Below are 23,662 nucleotides of genomic sequence, written 5' to 3' on the forward strand. Positions count from 1 at the left end.
ATTGAGTTCAACTAAAACTTAAGTTTTTCTCGTTAAATCTTTGCTAATGCATAAAATTATCATTAATTAGACATATATGTGAGCGATTACCTCTTAAATGTGTAAAAATTGTGCTTTTAAACCACTTATGTACATTTTTTTAAATAAACATACACAACACACTTCGTGTGTTTGTCGTTCATAGAATTACATTGAATTATCTTGAACGAAATTATTTTTTGAATAGGTTACACATAACCAATTGTTGTTGTAAAACAAACCACATCACTTTTTAGCTTTCTGTACTCATTATTAAATGAAACCTATATGTGTGTGTTAAAACTACCAGTTGTATCACGGAGTGTATATTGTTAGGAGATGAATCGAGTATTTGACCCTTACTGTAGTACATTCAATCTTATGCAAAAACTATTCATCCGATTTTATTGGTTTATACGTTATCTTGTTGCTTATTAATTCCTCTTTCAAAAATATACGTTTTAGTATATTCCCGTTGTTATTAATGGATTTATAGCGAGATAAACACAAGAAATACACATTTTATGTTTTACCACCGCGCGTTTTACCGTATTGTGGCTATCGATTTTGTACAATTAGCGTACAGCGAAGCGCCGAGGTTATACATTTTGATGTACCCACTCACGTCTTTTGTTGAATTATTGTTTCATTTCTCGGCCGATTTTGACAAATTATATATCATTAGAAAGCTTACGTTACGTAGTAAACAGATATATAAATATATATTAAGTTTTTCTTCTGATTTCGACAGCCCGGCGAGTTATAACTTTAACTTTTTCAAATATCATACCATTTTGGAGTTTTAGAATCTAGATTTAAGGAATGAAGGCGGAAGAAAGTAGCGCGCGTTCCTAACGCACTGAACTGATGCTACGGTCTTGGCGATTATGCTTTTGTTTAGAAACCGGCCATTGAATTTCCTTTGCCATGATTATTATATTTTTTATGATATATTGTAGTATTTTGTTCACGAAACATATCAATAAAGCTTATTATAAATAAATCTTAATAAATTAACTATTTCAGCTCTTGTTTATAACACAGAAAAGGTGTTAAATTTATGATGAAACAGCGTATATAGCGGACCCTCTCGATTTTATTCGGCTTTGCATGCATACTTGAAATAAAATGGGTGTCAAAAACATTCATCGTTTGCTGTTAATTATCAACGAGGGAATTATGTATAATTATATGAAATGTTATTTACCTTAAATTATCAATTTATTAAAGATTCTTGAAAATCACGGTCGGTGTTACGCGGGTCATTTCGTATTTTGACATTAGGGCATCATGTTCAACTATTCAAAATCAGATTTTTTTTTCACTGGGACGATGACGGCTTAGATTTAGACAGGCAGACAGATAGTTTATTCAGACTTATACAACAGTACATCGTCTTCAACTCAAATATATAAATTATTTTTAGACGAATTGTTAGGTGATTACACATATAGCAGTAATGATTATGAGAATGTTGCCATGTTTCTTATCCGTGTAATCTAGAGTCCGTGGTTTGAGCATTTTTATCGCGGTGTTCAATAAAAGATTTCTCAATAATCTTGTTTATTGATAGATCTGTGGTTTTATTGCCCCTGTGTTCAGCACAAACCAATTGTCTCGTTATGATCAGATACTGTGCCGACCAATACTAAATAACACTATGGTGCCATACGCCACAGCAGGGACCTATACTTGTGATCATGGAGTCTAAGTGCAAGACTTAAAAAAGTATGTTGTTTCGCTTGCGGTTGTTAAAGCCAAAACGGGGCTCCCAGCTGGCACAGCTGCTGATATTCAGATCTGAATACTTAAACTTATTTAGACCTTATTCTTAACCGTTGCGCGTTTTACGATATCGGATTTTAGGCGGGAATAAAACTCAGTGAAACTATTCAATTTCTTACATAACATTAAGCATATTAACAGTTATTTAAATTAACAATATCAGCGACATCTTTTTAAAGACTAAACACCTTTTCAAGTATCGAATTTAACATGTCAATAAAAGTTTTAATGGAAAACTAATATGACATTCCACGTAAATTATTATTTTCGTCTAAATCGAATACTATATATAGAGAAACAATGTATTTATAACCGACCAATGAGGTAACATTATGCAACTTTCAATTTACACAGTGCTATATGGCAACAATATGGAATTTGAACAGTGGTAGTGTTTTAAGGTCTGGACTATCATTACTTGTAAGTTTGTATAAACATTTTTCTAATGCAATTAGTAAAATAATGTTTATATTTTATGTTTAATAATTTATTGCATGATTATTCTGTGCTGTTATATGAATTTGATGCCGTTAAAGCTTCCGATATGAATTCATGTCGGAACGATGCTATTGCAAAATAACGTTAAACGATATGAGGTCGATGTAAATCGACCTCATATTTATAGGAGTAGTCGATGTAAATCGACCTCATATTTACACTGGGGGCTGACGAGGTCAAAACGTAGTCCGTTTCGCTACGACGTCGGGTATATGTTTTACTACGAAAACATGGTGTAAATACACTTCTTTCATAGGCGAGTTTCATATTTTCTGGTGTTTATGGATTAGAGAACGGAACATCCAGTAATGGTAGGTACTTATTTTCAATAACAAACTAAGAACAAATGCGCGTAGTTGCAACCTTTAAGTTTATTTTGAGCTAAAATCGAATTATTTTGATTTGAAGCAATGCATAAGATGGTTATTCTGTTAAAATAGCCAATTACGGTAACTTAAATTAAATAAAACTACATTTTACTTTGATTCAGTGTACATTACACATTTTAAAGTACAAAACAGGTTACGAACATATATTTTAATTATTCAAATGCTTTGTTTCGAAGGAAATTACAAGTCGCTTTATGTAAAGGTTTCGCACAGAGTATGTATTGGTTGCGCAACGAAGTACAAATATAATGCATAGGTTGCTCAACGAAGTTTTTGTATCCATTTCAGGACATATCACATGCAGTTTGCAGTTACTGCAGACTGCCATTTCCCAGTGCAAAAGATGCCATGCTTCACTGTGCGCATGAACATCCAAACGAAAAGGTTGAACCCGGTGAAAGCCTGCAGAGTCCCGGCAGAGCCCCGGTAAACCGTCACTACGCCGGCACTCACCGGGGTTATACCGGCATCAGACCCCGGCAGAGCTGCGGCAACGCCCCGGTTTAACCGGGGACAACCGGTTCATCCCGGAGATATTAAACATTTTAATACTTTCCCGGTGGAGCCCCGGTCGTCCACGGTTCATCCCGGTGGAGCACCGGTTCATCCCGGTAGGGCCCCGGCTCATCCCGGTAGATGCCTGATCACGCACTGGGGCTCCGCCGGCATCATAGTGAGACTGGGCCTTAACCGCATTGTAACACGAGGTAAATTTACCGGCCGTCTCATGTACGCAGTTAACAATAACCTGTGACAGAAACCCACTGCCACACCTTTACAACAATATATTGATTATGCAATTGCGGATTTGTGCCATTGGGGTCCTACTTTCCACACCTTACGGCTGTTACAGGTGTGGATTTTACAGGTACAATCATGTATACAAACATGAAATTCACCTCAAAATTAGTTGACGATAACCGATTTTCAAGAAAATCGCTTTGATATATACAATGTTAAAATCAAAATCCGTATGAGATAAGTAATGATCGAAGTTGGGACATGGGATTTACTTTGACATAAGCAGAGTTTCGAGATAAGCGAGTTGGGGATAACGAGAATCGAATGTTATTTGATAAAGAGTACCGTATGCTGAAAACCTATCGTCGGTCTCTATCAAAATAAACGTATAAGGGATTGTCACGAGGAGAAGATGAGTCATTTTTATTGAGACCGACGACATTAGGTACTCGACTCTCAACTGTCATCTTATATATGGATTTTCGATTTTAATCGTTTCCTTTGGCCTAGACGTGAATGTAATTATATCATAATAATGTGCATTACCATGTCGACTGTGCGCTTCGGATCATGTTGTGCCGTTGTTACTACCTCTGTCTCAAAGGAAATATCCAGCCACTCCATGACTCTATTAAAAAAATTTTTTTCTTTATTTTGCCTTTGAGAGATAACCAATACGTCTTCTGTGAGAAACGCATGCACGCTAAAGCGTTGTCGTAGCGAGGCATATACGTATACTGTCAGAGACATGATCATGCCTTATAATAATATTTAGCCTTTATTTATGATAACTGGGTCACCCTACACATTTCTAAACACACCAGTGGCTTAACAATACATAGATCAATATGGAAATTGTAAAATTGTGTCAATTATACACAGTTGTAAACCTTAATTGCATTTTTTAAAGTGAAACTTGACTTCGGTTTGATAAATCAGCGGTATATTTCATGTTTAACCGCATAAACCAGACACATCTTGGATTATAATTTTATGTAACAGACCTATGAAATGACATTGTGCTTAAATTCAGAGTTTTGTTATTACAAAATCATAATCTTACATGTTTTAAACACAATGTTCGACTAATCCGTTCTCGATGTCATGTGTATTTAAACAATGTTTTCGTAGTAAAACATATACTCGACGTCGTAGCGAAACGGACTACGCTTTGACCTCGTCAGCCCCCAGTGATTTATAGGAGTAGGGTTCTGCCCTGTATTCCTGTTGGGTTCCTGCGGCTTCGGTTCTAAGACCCCCGGCCTAATTTTCAGGATTTCAAATTTGGGACAATCAACACCACTGTTAAATGTACATGTATACAATCATTTATGTTTGTACATTGACAAGTACATAATCACTATTTCTAAATTGAAAACTGCATGTTATATTATGATATGTGATATTCCCTTGTTGTCATTAAAAGAAATATAAACAAGTTGAAAGCATATATTATTATTTCGCGCGCCAAAGAACGAAAACTGGCCGGCGCTAGCTCTGAAGAGGGGCATGACAGCAAACAGCAAGATCAAGTGCATGATATGTTTACTGGTCTAATCTACTTGTAGAGATTATCGGCCTATGCCAGAGTTGGATGTGTATGATCGGGAGGTAATGGATGATGAGGACTATTCAGACCTGTCTGAGAGTCAGCGTAAGGCTGCTGAACATGAGTTGCATCAACGTGATAGGGAGGAGGGACGGTTAACTGGTCGCATGAGGCGCGGTATGAGCTACTACTACTGTATATGTGCCGTTACTATTTTATTGTTCATGGCTAGCCTAGGCTTGATGTGTGGTCTGTTTTATGGTTCATTCTAGTATTTATGTTAAGCTGTTCCAAAACATAGTTTTTTCTTCTTTTTTATTTGAAAAAAAACAACAAATTATCTATAGTTTTGGTAAATATGGCTCGAAATTAACACTTGCAAAATACAGATTGCAAAAAAAGTTATAAGCCTCTAGCATATTTTGCGAGTAAAGAAATAGTGGAAAAAAGATATATGTCTTGCTGTATGCACTCCATATCATGAATGCTGGTCAGTAGGTCATTGTATAGAACGTCTAAATAACCATGTGATGAATCAAGCACCCTGTCATGCAGACTGGTTTGGGTTTAATACAGGTGTAAAAAGGCACAATTGATTCCCACATATTCATTGACCTTGAATATTAAAAACAAACATGTCATTAACTTAAAAGTTTTTACTCGCTGAGTTATGCATCTTGTTAATGTGCATTCTCAGTGATGAAACACAAAATGAATGATTGTAGGTTTTCTCTGAGTATTGAGTGTATGGATGGGCTCATGAGGAGCAAAATTGTTAGTTTCATCCAAGGATGGCAGTCCAGAGGTAGTGGCTAAGTGGATTAAAAGCAAAGAAACATGATGTGGACCCTTATTGTCAAATGATCTAACATCAGACTATATTGTATGATCCCAGAAATTAAATATAAAGGTTCAGTACGCTTTTCATTGTTTAGTACTACTCAACTCTTTTACAAACTTTAAAAATATATTTCCAGAAAAAATTGCGAGTAGGTTGTTGATTTTGACAGTTGGAATTACAGCTGCTTGTATTTTTGTGCAAGTAAAAAAAGAAATTAAAATTTGAGCCCTTGCAAACAAAAACATTGAAATTGTATCTCTGTCCTGTGGATCATTACTCCATGGCTTCGTTCATGGAATTATTGCCATCCAACAAACACTGTCAGTGGGTTTTCTGCTATGTAAAAAATGACTGTAAACTGGACTTGATCACAACCCGTAATTATTTTAAAAATCGCAAGTTTCCCCAAAAATATTTTTTAGAGAAATAAGTGTTTAATGATTAATTATATCTTGATTTTATTTTAAATACATTAAAAAGATATATAACTATAATGTATATGATTTTTTTTCCCAAAATGGTGATGAAAAAGCTTGTTTTGTCAATATTTGTTGATAAAAAAAATCCAAATTTGGTCCTTATTTACAATAAAAAAATGCCCTAATTTGCCATTTTTATAGATTTAAAAAATATCAATATGACCACCCTCTTTTCCAAAAACGGCTAGAAAAACATTGACTGTACTGGGCTCTTTGCTGTCTCTTTAAGTAATGAACATTGATAGATAATATGTTATTGTGTTTTATCCTTGACAGATGAGTCGGATGAGGAAGAGGAGGACAGACCAAGGAAACGCCGCGCTGCAGAACGAGCTGCAGAAGAGGAGATGGAGGATGAGGAGGTGAACTATTTCAGACATGCTCTGTAAAAAGGTGGCTTCATGCATGTGCCTCCTAAATTAACCTATGCAGTCCGCACAGGCCTTTTAGGAATGACACTTTCCGTGTTTATAATACTTTTGGTTAAAAGAAATTCTCTTCTTAGCAAAAATCCAATTTAGGGAGAAAAGTTTTATTTCGGATTAGTCTATGCTGACTGGACGGATAAATATGGGATGACACTTAACCACATGCATTAACCCCCTGTTTTCACAGATCAAGGTTCATAGCTTGTCTCAATTCACAATAAGTCTTTCATTTCAATGTGACTATTTGTCTCGTCAGGTAGTTTTTTATGCCCCTGTATCGAATGATTAGGGGTATATTGGATCGAATGATCGGGGGTATAATGTTTTTGGCCTGTCTGTCTGTCATTCTATGCATCTGTCTGTCATTGTATTTGTCACAAAACTTTAACCTTGGTCATAACTTTTGCATTATTGATAAAAGCAACTTAATATTTGGCATGCATGTGTATCTCATGGAGCTGCACATTTGAGTGCCGAGAGGTCAAGGTCAAAGGTAAAAGATAATAAAAGGGGCGCACTAGGGGGCATTGTATTTCTGACAAACACATCTCTTGTTTGAGCTTGTTTTATGACTCGGAATGGAGCTCAATTCCTGTCTGTTAATGGACCTCCAGGCAAGAATTCTGCCCCTAAAAAATGAAGTCAATTCCATTTTTACAAACTGTGGAAGTATCTTGGACCTCTGATATACAGCATGTTGGCTGTTAGTGCAATGGGCTAGCAAGTGTCAAATATTGATTTTCTAACTCTGCCTACAATCCACTTACCACAGTATTGCTATCCAGTCACTCAGTCTATAGGTTTTTCACAGGTATAATTGATATTGGAAGATTGCGTACCTTTTGAAGTTTGGCGTGCTCAAAAGAATTATGGTTTAGTTGTTATAAATGACAATTCGTTGAACCTGTTTACCCTTTCCCACTCATGGGCAAAGTGAAAATGGCTATGTGCAACCAGCATCAAACCAGAACAGCCTATGATTAACTTACTTTCCATTCAGGTTTTATGCTGTTTGCCTCTCATCAGTAGAAAGTGAAGCTCTAAAATATTTAATCTAGAAAGTCTAGTACCGTAAAAACGCAGTCATAAGTCGAGATTTTTTACCTCCAAAATTTGATTAAAATTACGAATGACTTATGAGGTCGTCCATGAAAAAAATTAATGAAGTTCGATGAAGATTGATCCCCGCGGCAATTGTTGTTGTTGTATAGAAAACTTGTTGAAATACGACACACAAAATGTCGTCTTTTAACTGATACTTGCCAATTAATATAACCACAGTCAGAGCTCCAGATAAGGATTTGTGAAATTAGTAATGGTACTGCCACTGGCAGAAAGAAAAGGAATAACGCTTAAAATCAATTAGTACCTGTACTACCATATCCAAAAATATATAATACCCGTGTTCTTGGATATTGAAGGGTGTATAACTGACTTTACAGAAACATTTGCAGCAATTATAATAAATATATGTAGCTTCTTAAACAGTTACTGTATTAGGTTTTCCATTCTGAATTATGATGCAAATACAACTACATATTAAAACTAATGACTAATACTATTTTTCATTTTTCTTGACAAGAAAACACAAGCCAACTAGTAAGCTAAGTAAATGAACACTTATTTCACTGTCTCTTTCGTTTCCCATCGTGTTTTCTAACGTTTTAAGCCACCGATGCAATCAAATCGTTTAATATCGGGGCGACAATGTCTTTTTCTGGGTTTACAGATTTAATGTCAGGATGGTTAAACGACACTGTATGTAGTCATTATATGACAACAAAGTGTTGTTTTGAACCGCTTTCTGTTAAACCGGCATTCCATTGCGCGCAGACATATTGTTATGCCCCCCTTCGAAGAAGAGAGGGTATATTGCTTTGCTCATGTTGGTCGGTCTGTCGCTCCGTCCACCAGGTGGTTGTCAGATGATAACTCAAGAACGCTTGGGCCTAGGATCATGAAACTTCATAGGTACATTGATCATGACTCGCAGATGACCCCTATTGATTTTGAGGTCACTAGGTCAAAGGTCACGGTCACGGTGACCCGAAATAGTAAAATGGTTTTTGAATGATAACTCAAGAATGCATACGCGGCCAACAGGGCAAACTCTGAACAATATTACTGAAGCAACTGGTCTGTAATCCTAAATCTATAATTATCAGTCCAATGAAACATCATCCTTTGAGTAAAATACAGTGGATCAGTAAAAATATCAGAATATGAGATTTTTTGTATAATTTGTATATTAAATATTGTGTTAATGTTTAATTTTGTTGATTAATATAAATATAAGCAGGACAGGGGAGGTAATACACTATTATATCTTTCTTATATACAGGGGAAACAAATGCAATAAGTTTAAATTTCATGTTTAATGAATAGAGGATATTATCCCCCCCCCCCCAATTTTTTTTTTTAAACATCATGTAATAAATTACCACACCCCACATTAAACCCCCTTCTCACCCCCCACTTCCCCCTACCCCCCCACCCCCCTACCCCCCATCCCCCCCATTTTTTTTAAACATCTAATAAATAACCCCCCTCTCACCCCCCCCTACCCCCACCCCCCCCCATTTTTTTGAAACATCTAATAAATTACCACACCTCACATTATACCCGCCTCTCACACCCCCCCTACCCCCCCCCCCTCCCCCACCCCCACCCCCCCCCCATTTTTTTCATTTTTTTAAACATCTATAAATTACCCCACCCCACATTATACCCCCTCTCACCCTCCCCCTACCCCCCCCCCAAAACTCCCAATTTTTTTTGAACATCTTATAAATAACCACACCCCACATTATACCCCCTCTCACCCTTCCCCCCCTACCCCCCACCCCCTCCCCACCCCCCCCCCCAAAAAAAAACAACAAACAAATTGGTCATTTAGAAAAGTTAAGAATTATTTTCCAAAACTTAGTAGTAACGTTGAGAATAAAATTTCAGAGTTAAGAATTCTTTTTGAAAATCTGGTAGTACGTTAAGAATTTCACAAAACCTTATCTGGATCTCTGATAAACATCAATAAAGTTTGTTTTTTCAGCAGCAGATTCCCCAGAACCAGCCAGTAGCCCACACTGGTGTGCCCAGTACTCAGGGAGCTGCTGGCTCCCAGGCACAAGGGGCCCAGCCCCAGTCTGCAGACCCAGAGAAACACAAACTTATCCAGCAGCAATTGGTCTTGCTACTTCACGCTCACAAGTGTAAGAAGCGTGAGCAGAGCAATGGTGAGGCGTGCACCCTGCCACACTGCATAACCATGAAGAATGTGCTGAACCACATGACCACTTGTAGTGCTGGCAAGTCATGTCAAGGTAGCTGACGTTTTTTCATCTTGCATTCTGTACACAATTTTGGGTGTGAGATGTTATTGTTCATCCCATTTATAAGAATTTTTTTCAAAGATGCCTGTGAATCATATCTATACGTTGTAACTCCAATATAACGGGTTTGACGGGGTCCAAGCCACAGGTCAGCGTTGTAAATGGATTCGCGTTGCGTTTTGAGCTCATTCATTCATAAATTATTGCAAGGTTGTGTTGCCATTCGCCAATACTTGCTTTCATAAACACAAACATACACATTTTTGTTAACCAGGTTTTCCGAAGGAAAAAACTGGTTATTAGATTGGCGAATGCGGGCGGGCTGGCTGGCTGGCGGGCGGGCGGGCTGGCGGGCGGGCGGAACAAGCTTGTCCGGGCCATAACTTTGTCGTTCATTGTGAGATTTTAAAATCATTTGGCACATTTGTTAACCATCATTAGACGGTGTGTCGCGCGAAAAAATTACGTCAATATCTCCAAGGTCAAGGTCACACTTTGAGTTCAAAGGTAAAAAATAGCCATAAATGAGCTTGTCTGGGCTATAACTATGTCATTCATTATGAGATTTTAAAATTATTTGGCACATTTGTTCACCATCATGGGACGTTGTGTCGCACGAAAGAATCACGTCAATTTCTCCAATGTCAAGGTCGCCACGACTAAAAATAGATTTATTTTAAAACAAACTTACAAAGGGGGTTAATTTTGTTTGTTCATTTCAAAAGTTCAGTTTGAGTTGAGTTGATTTTTTTTCACAATGAAAACCTGGTTTTGTGACAATTTTGTCCCTTGTTTTAAGTGTAAAATGTTCTATGCATTATGGAACAGTAGTTTCATGGGGCACTGTTCAGATTCAATTGTAACAACCAATAGAAATGTGAGCTTAAATTTAGATTGAATGCATTAAGATTATTGCGTCATACTCAGTCATGCAGAAAACGTGCATCCCGGAGATTTCCTGATTATCCGATAAATGGAAGTGTATTTGTATATACTTTTACCATGGATGAAACTAATTGCTTCATTTATTATTTAATTTCTATTTGCCTGTTACGTTTTCAATTGCATTTTAGCAGACAATATTTAAATTCATATTGCCTACAAATTTAATGAAATGAAACATTTATCGTAAAATTTGTCAAAGCTGTCAATAATTTATAAGAAAGATAGCACATACATACTGTAGTTACAGCAACAGAGCGTGAAACTTATGCTAATTTCACACCTGTATTGCACCAAACAATCAATTATCACACTTAAACTGTCATATTCCTTAGTAATTGTTTGTCTCTAATCTATGATAATTTAGCCATTATGCAATCCCCACTACGGCCGCTGCCATATTTAAAATTCAAAGAAAGCTTTAGACTGAAATGGACTGTTGAAGAAATAATGGTAGCCAAGACCCAGCTAGGAATTTGTAAACTTTGATTATAGTTTAGGTTAAATGTGTTATTTTTGCTTCACTAGTAAGCACCTCATACAGAGTTCTTATATCTATTTGCAGTTGATCACTGTGCTTCATCAAGGCAGATAATCACCCACTGGAGAAACTGCTTGCGACAGGACTGTCCGGTGTGCTTACCACTAAAGCATGCCTCTGATCTCCAGAAACAGCCTGTAGCAGTAGCAGCGGCAGGTAAGGTTTGATTTAAGAAATACATGTAAATTGGAACATTGTCAAAATGAATGTTTTTTAACAATTTACATTTGAAACATATAAAGAATGTGTGAAAATCATGTTCCCTAAAAGTTGTGAGCAGTTCGTCAAGTGACTCCTAATTTCAAATAAAGCAAGGTTGTTTCTTTTTTCGTTGAAAGTCAGGGCCAGTATTGGGCCTCATTCCGGATGGAAAAAAGTATATATTCTTCCCAAATGGTACCAAAAAAATTCAAATTGAAGGAGTCAAAATACTATTTTGTTTAGATCTCTACATTTAGTTTCCATCCAGTCCAACATGTCGGGGGATTGACGCATGTTCAGAGGCAATATTTCATCAAATTTATAAATAGTCATTTTAAATTTATTTGATACTATAGAAAAATGGCAAGGTTTTTGTTCAAGAAATAATTGAGAGCTTTTATCGTAAATATTTACCAGAAAGTGATTTATAAAAATGGAATAAACAGGATTTATATCGGGTAATAAAAAGAAACTTGAAAAGTAGTAAGTATACAGTAATAGAGTCGGGTTGAAATGGATATATTGGGGAATCGTTCGAGTCGGGATTTTACTATCTATGCGGGAAAGTTTTAAAACAATTAAACAATATACATTTTTAAATGACTGGGGGATTTTCTTGAAGAGTCATATCGCACCAAATGACGTCTTTTGACGCTGTTCTAGAGTTATAACGCACCACAGAACGTCAATTGACACTTTAAAAAAAACACCCCTATTAGCCCCGGGGCGCCTGCCAAAAAATCTTGTGGAAAGCACTGTGTCCGGAGCCATATCTTGGAAGTGCTTTCACGGATTTTATTGAAACTTGGTATGAGTATATATATGAATAAGAGGATGATGCAGTTGGCGTTGTCCATCCGTCCAGAAAACTTTTATGTCCAGAAGTATATTGGCAGGGGATATCAATTCAACAAATTTACTTGTTTTATACTTATTTTGAATGCATAAGCAGGGTTTTATAAGGCCTTGGGGAAGAGGGGCTGTGTGACTTTGGGATAATGTTTGTGCTATGAAACTGATAGAGGACTTAAATTGCTAAGGTTAAGTATTAAGTGTGTGTGTTTCAGTGAACCTAGGTTTAAATCCGGACCAGCCAGTGCAGGTGGGTAACTCCAATCTGACCCTGAACTCCCTCACTGCTGTGGGTGGTTTGAATGCCACAGATGGGCTGCAGATTGTGGCACAGACAAACAAAGGCACAAAACAGTGGCACGAGAGTGTCACCCAGGATCTCAGAAATCATCATGTCAATAAATTGTGAGTATAAGTAGATCGTGTATGTTGGTTAAATATTTCCACACTGTGGGCTAGATATTTACAGTTATCAAATTTAAATAGTTAAAAAAATCTTCTGGTCTGACTGGACAAGTGGAACAATTCAAGGCGTCTTTAATTAATGATGGAAAAAACAAAATGTGCAGAAAAATCCATTAATTTGGCTTGAAATTCCTTTCAATTGGTATTAATTTATAGAATAGGTGTTGTTCATCCAGTCTGTCGGTCCGTATGTCACAAAACATTTTATGGCTATATCTCAAACACTTGATAAGATATCATCATGAAACTTCATAGTATTGATTTCAATGAGAATAAGTGCCATGCACAAGAACCATAACCCTACACTTTATTTAATAAGAGTTCCAGCCCTTCTTTTTAGCTCATCTATTTTTTGAAAAAAAATTATGAGCTATTGTCATCACCTTGGCGTCGGCGTCGGCGTTGGCGTTGGCGTCGGCGTCCGGTTAAGTTTTGCGTTTAGGTCCACTTTTCTCAGAAAGTATCAATGCTATTGCATTCAAACTTGGTACACTTACTTACTATCATGAGGGGACTGGGCATGCAAAGTTAGATAACTCTGGCGTGCATTTTGACAGAATTATGTGCCCTTTTTATACTTAAAAAATTGAAAATTTTGGTTAAGTTTTGCGTTTAGTTCCACTTTTCTCAGTAAGTATCAATGCTATTGCATTCAAACTTGGTACACTTACTTACTATCATGAGGGGACTGGGCAGGCAAAGTTAGATAACTCTGGCATGCATTTTGACAGAATTATGTGCCCTTTTTATACTTAGAATATTGACAATTTTGGTTAAGTTTTGTGTTTAGGTCCATTTTATTCCTTAAGCATCAAAGCTATTGCTTTCATACTTGCAACACTTACTAACTATCATAAGGGGACTGTGCAGGCAAAGTAATGTAACTCTGACTGGCATTTTGACATAATTATGTGCCCTTTTTATACTTAGAAAATTGAAAATTTGATTAAGTTTTGTGTTTAGGTCCACTTTATTCCTACAGTATCAAAGCTATTGCTTTCATACTTGCAAGATTTATGAACTATCATAAGGGGACGGTGCAGGCAAAGTTATGTAACTCTGACTGGCATTTGGACGGAATTATGGGCCCTTTATACTTAAAAAATTGAAAATTTGGTTAAGATTTATGTTTTGGTCCACTTTACCCCTAAAGTATCATAGATATTGCTTTCATAATTGGAACACTCACAAACTATCATAAGGGTACAGTAAAAGGACAAGTTGCATAACTCTGGTTGTCATTGTTACGGAATTATGGCCCTTTTTTGACTTAGTAACTTTTAATATATGGTTAAATTTTGTGTTTCGATCCACTCGAAGAATCAAGGCTATTGCTTTCAAACTTCAAATACTTACATGCTATCATGAGGTTACTGTACCTGGCAACTTGAATTTTACTTTGACCTTTGAATGACCTTGACTCTCAAGGTCAAATTATTAAATTTTGCTAAAATTGCCATTACTTCTTTATTTATGATTAGATTTAATTGATACTTTGATGAAACTACTCTTACCTGACATACCACAATAGACTTCACCCAAACCATCCCCCGTGCCCTCCCCCCCCTCCCCCCCTCCCCCCTCCCCCCCCTAATTTTTTTTTTTTTTTTTTTTTTTTTTTTTAAATCATCTCACAACAAATGACCACACACCCTCACACTATACCCCCACCCCACCCCACCCCCCCCCCCCAATTTTTTTTTTTGATTTTTTTTTTTTTTTTTTTTTTTTTTTAAGATCATCTCACAAATTATCACCACACACCCTCACACTATAACCCCCCCCCCCCCCATTTTTTTTTAAAACGGTTATGTTTGAAAATACCCCCCCCCCCCCCCCCCCCCCCCGATTTTTTTTTTTTTTTTTTTCGCTTTTTTGGAAGATAATGTAATAAATGTCCACAAACCCCACACTATACACCCCTCTTCACTCCACTCCTCCCTCCTTTGTGATTGAAAATGAGAGTCCCTTCACCTTTAAAAAGAAAATAGATGAGCGGTCTGCACCCGCAAGGCGGTGCTCTTGTTCAGATTATGAGATAGTATCAAAGATTTCAGCCTCAGTGTTTTGTAATCAGTACTTGGGATATGTAAATTGGGTCTCTTTTAATTCCATCCAAAAATGCCCACATGGAAGGAACAGTGTTTATCTGATAGTGGGTTTTAAACCATGACTAGTGTTTTTCAGAGGAGCTTACTTCTCAGTGAAGGTCTTCCTTTCGTAGGTACGCAAAGATTCGCAATAATTCCTCTTTACCACTGTCTTTACAGGTGACAAAGGAGGCAACCCAATTTTGAAACCCCTGGGATAATTAGAAACTGTAATCTATACATATACTTGCTTGTCAATGCTACACTTCCAATTCTAACAATAGGTATATTGTGTATCGTTAAATAGGTGCAATTTACGTCCTATTTGGGAAAGAAATCTAGCTCAGAATGTTAAATGCAGAATGAGCGCAAACACGAAGGTATGTTGTATTAAAGGTGACTGCCAACTAAGATGTGAGAGGGTAAAGCCACAATACATGAGTAGTCATGTTCAGTTTCACTATTTCATTAAAAGTTGTTTTTCAGCTCAGTTGTAACATGTATATGAGGTAAAGTTTAATCTAAAAAACATTTATAGTTTATTTGTTTTCATTTTCTGAAGCATATTAACAGTATTTGATGTGTACATGTCTGTCAGCAACTGGTTATTGATATTTTTCTCTGATATGAGTATTGAGTTTTAATTACAACTTTCCAATTTAGTGTTGTTTTCTCTTCAAATGGCTGCTTTCACTATCCACAAATAAAATACATGTATTCTTTAAAAAGATTTCTACCATTTGGCTCATTCAGAATAAATTAAAAAAAGTTAATCTATTTATTAAATCTTGTGGTATATTATGCTGCTGCCTGCATATGCTTATTTGTTTCCAACTTTTTCAGGCGTCGAAGAAGCAGAAGTCGTGATAAAGACCGGAAGAAGTAAGATTTTAAATCTCTCATAACAAATCTCATAAATGTATTTCAACATTTATCAATCCCTTCCTTTAATTACAATTTTATGATTTGATTGTCTTTGTCTATGTCTCAGGAACATGAAAGCTTATTAAATGTGCTAGGTTTGCATTTGACCAGTACTGAGTAGCAATAACTTTACCCATTTATGCCCAGCGTCTAGAGAAAAGGCCTTGGCAAACAGCGAAGACCCAGATGAGACGAGGCATGATGCGGCGTCTCATCAGGGTCTGCACTGTTTGCTTAAATGAATTTCTGTAAGAAATATTCTAAATATAGAAATAAATATACAAGACATCCCTAATTTTGGAAATAAATTGATCCAATTTAGAAGGATGGGAGATTCCACTAGGCATAAATGGGTTAAACACTGTTCTTTGTTGTTAAATGATTTGAAGCAAATTGATTGGATAACTCCATTATGTGGAATGATTTACCACTGAAATAATGACCTATAGTTGGTCAGCTCAACTTGATTGACAATTAGCATAAGATTAATTCTGTCTGTGTCGGTGCATATTTTAGAAATCTGTAAAATTTAATTAGAAACAAATTATTTTATGCTTCCCAGTGGTTTATAAAAAAATAGCAGTGTATTAAAACTGATAATTCACTGTTTTCAACTGAAAATTACCAGTGAAAATTATCGATAATTTTCACTGTTATACTGAAGTCGTTTATATGACATTACAACGTCATTATTTCAGCAAAAATAATCGTTTGTAGTATAAAATAAAAAGAAAACTAGTTGGATTTGGTGGAGTAACGATTTTAATTCATTTGAGATCATAGCCAAAATTAATTTTTATGATCACATGTGAATATTAATCGATATTCCACCAAATCCAACAAATATCCTCTATTTTTTCACAGGGATAAGGAAAAAAGGCGCAGTAAAGATCGGGATCGAGAAAGAAAGCGAAGTAAAGAAAGGGATGGTAAGCGCAGCAGCAAAAGTGACAAAAAGAGGAGTAGAAGTCGGGATAAGGATAAGGAAAAGAAGCGCAGTCGAAGTAGGGACAGAAAGGATCGGGATCGTAAACGTTCGAGGTCACGTGACCGCAAACGGAAGAGCCGGTCTCCACGGAGGGGCGGTCGTAGGAGTATTAGCAAGAGTCCAGTGAGGTACGGCGTCCTGTGAATAACAAACAAGCTCAGATTTAAAAAAAAATGTCAGCATTTTGTTTTTAGCTCATCTATTTTTTGGGAAAAAAAAGCTATTGTCACCTCGGCATCGGCGTCCGGTTAAGTTTTGCGTTTAGGTCCACTTTTCTCATAAAGTATCAATGCTATTGCATTCAAACTTGGTACACTTACTTACTATCATGAGGGGACTGGGCAGGCAAAGTTAGATAACTCTGCAGAGCTCCAGATAAGGGCCGTACAGCCATAAATACGCCTTTTTCATGAAGATTTACGCATTTATTTCTATAAACTGGACGTACAATTACGACATTAATATCTATTTTACGCATTTACAAAAAAAATCTGGCTGTACCGATACGTCTGCGTCAGCGCGACATGATTTGTTGGTTTCTAACCTAACAGCGCTTTTCGTTAATTTAGATTACCGAAAAGTTGTAGACTGGGTTCATATATTATTGTCTATTCTGTCGCGTGATTTCCTGTTACTTGTAAATCCGCAAAAACGATATGTCTGCGCGCAATTGAATGCCAGCTTAACCAAAAGGGGCTCAAAACAACACTTTGTTGTCATATAATGACTACATACGGTGTCTTCTAACCATCCTGACATTAAATCTGTAAACCCAGAAAAAGACATTGTCGCCGCGATATTTAACGATTTAATTGCATCGGTGGTGTAAAACATTAGAAAACACGATGGGAAACGGATGACACAGTGAAATAAGTGTTCATTTACTTAGCTTACTAGTTGGCTTGTGTTTTTAACCAGGTTTTCCGAAGGAAAAAACTGGTTATTAAATTGGCGAATGCGGGCGGGCTGGCTGGCTGGCAGGCGGGCGGAACAAGCTTGTCCGGGCCATAACTATGTCGTTCATTGTCAGATTTTAAAATCATTTGGCACATTTGTTCACCATCATTGGACGGTGTGTCGCGTGAAATAATTACGTCGATATCTCCAAGGTCAAGGTCACACTTTGAGTTCAAAGGTCAAAAATGGCCATAAATGAGCTTGTCCTGGCCATAACTATGTCATTCATTGTGAGATTTTAAAATCATTTGGCACATTTGTTCACCATCATGGGACGGTGTGTCGCACGAAAGAATCATGTCAATATCTCCAATGTCAAGGTCGCCATGACTAAAAATAGATTTTTTTTAAAAACAAACTTACAAAGGGGGTTAATTTTGTTTGTTCATTTCAAAAGTTCATTTTGAGTTTTCTCCCTTAATCAGATTTTTTTTTCACAATGAAAACCTGGTTTTGTGACAATTTTGTCCCTTGTCTTGTCAAGAAAAATGAAGAAATAGTATTAGTCATGAGTTTTAATGTGTAGTTGTATTAGCATCATAATTCAGAATGGAAAACCTAATACAGTAATTGTTAAGAAGCTACATATATATTTATTTTAATTGCTGCAAATGCTTTGAGTGGTGGAAGTTCAACGTCAAGGTCATCCTTCAAGATCAAAGGTCAAAAAAATGTATTTCAAAGCGGCGTTCTCATAAAGCTGCACATTTTGAGTGGTGGAGGTTCAAGGTCAAGGTCATCCTTCAAGGTCAAAGGTAAAAAAAAACAATTGTTTTTTTTAAGCGGCGCAATAGGGGGCATTGTGTTTCTGACAAATACATCTATTGTTTTTTTCAAACATGGTTAAAAAACACAAATATTTATTGATATTATTTTATTTTTGAAATACGGTCCAACCATCCCACCCAAGAATCCCCCCCCTCCCAATTTTTTTAAATTTTGTTGCATTTTTGAAGATAATGTAATAAATGACTACACCCCTACACTAAACACCCCTCTCCACTCCACCCCTCTCTCCTTTGTGATAGAAATTGAGATAGGTCCCTACACCTTTAAAAAGAAAAATAGATGAGCGGTCTGCACCCGCAAGGCGGTGCTCTTGTTTTTGTTTGATGTAACTTTTCAGGGCTGTATCTCAGAAACCATGCTAGACTAGAATAGGAAACTTCATGGATGTATTGAAATATATTAGGAGAAATGCCATGCTTATGAACCATAACCCTTCACTTTCTTACATTGTATATAAGAGTTATTGCCCTTTGTGTTTTTTGAATAATTGAATTTTTCATGACCATATTTCAGATAGGATACCACTTTCAGCCTAAAACTTAATGGGTGTGTAGAAATCATTTTGAGGAAGTGCCATGCACAAGAACCATAACCCTACTGTACACCTTTTTAAATTAGAGTTATTTCCCTTTGTTGTTTTCATATGATGTAACTTTTCAAGGCTTTATCTCGGATACAGTGCAAGATTTCAACATGAGTTTTCATGGTTGTAAAGATATCAGTGAGGAGAAGTGCAATGCATAAAAACAATATCTCTAAAAAAAAATAGGAGTATACCTATATCAATGGATTTGCACCCATCCAGAAACAAAATGTATTTGGTGGGGACAGCAATTCAACGAATCTGTTTGTTTTCCTTATTTATTTTACGCTTTCAACATATCTTGCAGTAAAGTTACGTTAATTTTTTTAGCTCAGCTGAGCACATAGTGCTCTTGGGTTGCTTAAGTTTACATTGTGAGTTATTCAAGTAATTCAGTTTTTGCATGTGTAGATCTATGAAGCTAAAAATATATTTAAAAAATAGAAATGTCAACATCTGTCTCTGAAACCATTATGCTAATTTGTTAAATATTTGATGTGTACCATCATGTGGTGATCCTCTACAAATTTTGTTCAAATCATGCCTCCCTCTTGCATAAACATTGGGGCCTTCCTTATGGTTACTTGATTTTCATATGTTCGTATGTAAACTTTGAAAAAAATATCTGAAACCATACGGCTGAGAGTTTTGGTATTTGCTCAGTTACATCAAATGAGGTAGATCCTTTTTCAATTTTGTTCAAATAATGACCTTTGGGTATAAACTTGCTGCACATAGGGGTCTCAAGATTTAAATCAGCTCTCTGAAATCACAAAAGTTAGTGGGTAAGTAAAATGTGTGTAACATTGTATAGTTGTCCTGTACCAAATGTGTTCAAATCATTTCCATTTGTTCAAATTTGCCCCACTGTTGAGGAAACCAAATATTTATATATTTATATAGGAGTCACTTTGTCGGTCTGTCCCGAAATCTTGTCCGGGCAATAACTATGTTGTTCATTGTGAGATTTTTAAATCATTGGGCACATTTGTTCACCATCATTGGACGGTGTGTGGCGCAAAAGAATTACGTCGATATCCCAAAAGTCAAGGTCACACTTTGAGTTCAAAGGTAAAAAAATGGCCATAAATGAGCTTGTCTGGGCACTATAACTATGTTGTTCATTGTGAGATTTAAAAATCATTTGGCACATTTGTTCACCATCATTGGACGATGTGTCATGCGAAAGAATTATGTTGATATTTCCAAGGTCACACTTTTGAGTTCAAAGGTAAAAAAAGGCCATAAATGAGCTTGTCCGGGCCATAACTATGTCGTTCATTGTGAGATTTTATAATCATTTGTTCACCATCATTTGGACGGTGTGTCAAATGAAAGAATTATGTTGTTATCTCCAAGGTCAAGTTCACACTTTGAGTTCAAAGGTCAAAAAGGCCATAAATTATATTGGCATAATAATTCTTAAAAATCGCAAAAAATTAGATTCTCTTGTTTTGTGAAGACAGCATGCTAAATAGTCTGTGTCAATGTGTCACTTGGGGGTATACGTCACGTCTGTGACAAATCTCTAGTTGTCATGTCACATTTTAAAAGTTGTCCTCTGTTAGTTGATTCAAACATGTATCTTGTCTCAGGGGTCAAAAATCATCACGCCCTTGGGCTTAAATTATTTGTGTAGACTTATATGGTAATTAACAATCGTGTTTGTTCTAATACTGTCTTAGACCATATCAAATCTCTGCATATATGTACAGAATAAAAAACATAGATAGAAACCACACAAACATTACGAAATCGGTACATAAACAGTTTTTTCCAACATGTATCAGGTGAGTGAACTTGTTCAAATACAACTTCTGTAAAAATATCGCTTAATATATGTTGTTAAATTACTGAAAAGTAACATAATAAGATTTTAAGCCCAGGACAAGTACTTTAATGTTCAGGATAAAGGACATATTAGGGCACTAGTCTAACAAATAAGTTACTATTTTTGAATAAACAGGATATTTCCCAAATCATATTTTAAAACAAATGAAATTTTGTATTTCTGTTTTTCTTTTACAACACTTTCTTATATGACTGGCTCAGCTATAAAGTTGTTATTTTTCTTCAGGGTTCAAACTCTAGTCCCCACTCCAAATCCAGCTGCATTAAAGGACAGAAGGATGAACAATATTGTTGCATATGCAAGAAAAGTGGAAGGGGACATGTATGAAACAGCCAATAGTAGAGTATGTATATTGAGCAAACTACTAATTGACTCAGCAAATATATTAAAGAAGTGTTTTTTGCGTTGAAATAAAAATAAAGCGGTAAGTTGTACAATTGTTTAAATAGCCAGTTAGGTAACAACTTTTAAGTTAACATGTGCAATTCATATGGTACTCTTTGGGTCCCCTATTGTATGTCTTAAAACTTGATTTAAAAAAACTAAAAAAAAAAAAATTGGTATCTGAAATTCCCTGAGGTCAGAAGTTTTTTCTCTTTTTAGCTCACCTAACTACAATGTGCTCATGGTGAGCTTATGTGATCGCCTGTGTCTGTTGTGCGTTGTGTGGCGTCAACATTTGCATTGTTAACACTCTAGGGGCCACATTTATTGTCCGGTCCTTATGAATTTGGTCAGATGATTTGTCCCAATATTATCTTGGACGAGTTTGAAAATGGTTCTGATTGGATTAAAAACGTGGCAGCCTGGGGGCGGGGCATGGTTGAAAAACGTTGCAGCCAGGGGGCAGGGCATTTTTCCTTATATGGCTATAGTAAAGCCTGGTTAACACTCTAGAGGCCGCATTTATTGTCCGATCATCATGAAATTTGGTCAGATGATTTGTCCCAATGATATCATGGACAAGTTCGAAAATGGTTTCGGTTGCTTTAAAAACATGGACGCCAGGAGGTGGGGAATTTTTCTAATATCGCTATGTAATTACGGCTATAGTAAAACCTTGTTAACACTCTAGGGGCCAGATTCATTGTTTGGTCTTCGAGAAACATTGTCAGAATATTTGTCTCAATGATACCTTGGATACAGGGATTTCACTGGCCTAAAAAAGTTGTCGCCACTTTTTCGCAATATTAAAACAGAATATTCCCTCCAAACAAGATCTGTACTTGATGAAATAACTACTGTCTGCCCTTGTTCATGTTAAATTTCAGCAAGATTGAGGCCATTAAAAAAAAAAATCAATTCCAAAAAATGTGTAGATTAACCTTGTTTTGAAATAAACCGCATTTTCGCATTCAAAAGTTTGCTTAATTTTAAAGATACTCTTAAACAGTTTGTCACTCTCATCTGGAACCAAGGGGCAATTAGCAATAACTATTTATGATCCTGGGGCTTTTTTGTACACAATTTGATGACTAAATATGCTCTAGTAATTTGCAAGGCAAGAAATTAGCACAGACTGCCAGTTATGTAATTCGCCACACACACAAAAATGTTGCCACTTTTGAAAATATGCTGCAAGTTGCGACAATGGCGATCGGCAGCGAACAGATGAGTTCTAAAAAAAATTTGGTTGGTTAAAAAACATGACCACTAGGGGCGGGGCATTTTTCATTATATGGCTTAAGTAAAACCTTGTTTACACTTTAGAAATCACATCTATTGCCCAATTTTCATGAAACTTGGTCAGAACTGTTTTCTTATGATATCTTGGATTAGTTTGAAACTGGTTGTAGTGAGTTGAAAACATGGCTGCTAGGGGGTGGGGCATTTTAACCAGGTTTTCCGAAGGAAAAAACTGGTTATTACATTGGCGAATGTCGGCGGGCGGGCTGGCTGGCGGGCAGAACAAGTTTGTCCAGGCCATAACTTTGTCGTTCATTGTCAGATTTTAAAATCATTTGGCACATATGTTCATCATCATTAGACAGTGTGTCGCACGAAAAAATTACGTCGATATCTCCACGGTCAAGGTCACACTTTGGGTTCAAAGGTCAAAAATGGCTATAAATGAGCTTGTCCGGGCCATAACTATGTCATTCATTGTGAGATTTTAAAATCATTTGGCACATTTGTTCACCATCATGGGACGGTGTGTGGCATGAAAGAATTACGTCAACATCTCTAAGGTCAAGGTTGCCACAATTAAAAATAGATTTATTTTGATTCAAAGGGGGCTAATTATAAATAATCAGTTCAGTTTGAGTTGTCTCCCTTTATCAGACTATTTTCACATTGAAAACCTGGTTTGTGACAATTTTTGTCCCTTGTTCATTTTATGGTACTAGTAAAACCTTTTTACCACTCTAAGTCACATTTATAGTCCAGTCTTTAATGAACTTGGTTAGAACATTGATATTT

General features: G+C 36.4%; 3 protein-coding genes across 14 annotated transcripts in view; all 3 read left to right on the forward strand.

Moving 5' to 3' along the window:
- Window positions 1–23,662, forward strand: part of LOC127866753 (uncharacterized) — a 213,232-nt gene that overhangs the window by 78,293 nt on the left and 111,277 nt on the right. The gene's annotated exons all lie outside the window — the stretch shown is intronic.
- The window catches only part of LOC127866754 (uncharacterized), a 195,517-nt gene that overhangs the window by 60,903 nt on the left and 110,952 nt on the right, over window positions 1–23,662 (forward strand). The window lies entirely within an intron of this gene.
- LOC127866739 (protein cbp-1-like) overlaps window positions 1–23,662 on the forward strand; it is a 51,478-nt gene that overhangs the window by 15,546 nt on the left and 12,270 nt on the right. For 4 of the 9 annotated variants that reach the window (XM_052407499.1, XM_052407508.1, XM_052407502.1 and 1 more), the window contains exons 3-10: window positions 5,000–5,157; window positions 6,577–6,662; window positions 9,778–10,048; window positions 11,565–11,696; window positions 12,809–12,998; window positions 15,992–16,030; window positions 16,937–17,188; window positions 21,467–21,584. In XM_052407499.1, the coding sequence (XP_052263459.1) occupies window positions 5,013–5,157; window positions 6,577–6,662; window positions 9,778–10,048; window positions 11,565–11,696; window positions 12,809–12,998; window positions 15,992–16,030; window positions 16,937–17,188; window positions 21,467–21,584 (1,233 nt within the window). In that variant the 5' untranslated portion in view covers window positions 5,000–5,012. Of the gene's footprint in view, window positions 1–2,153; window positions 2,224–2,405; window positions 3,398–4,999; window positions 5,158–6,576; window positions 6,663–9,777; window positions 10,049–11,564; window positions 11,697–12,808; window positions 12,999–15,991; window positions 16,031–16,936; window positions 17,189–21,466; window positions 21,585–23,662 lie in introns of those variants that run through there. The other 5 variants (XM_052407504.1, XM_052407503.1, XM_052407505.1 and 2 more) reach the window with 5 other exon arrangements.

This window comes from Dreissena polymorpha, chromosome 2 (genome assembly GCF_020536995.1).
Source record: "Dreissena polymorpha isolate Duluth1 chromosome 2, UMN_Dpol_1.0, whole genome shotgun sequence".
In the NCBI taxonomy this organism is placed as follows: Eukaryota; Metazoa; Mollusca; class Bivalvia; order Myida; family Dreissenidae; genus Dreissena; species Dreissena polymorpha.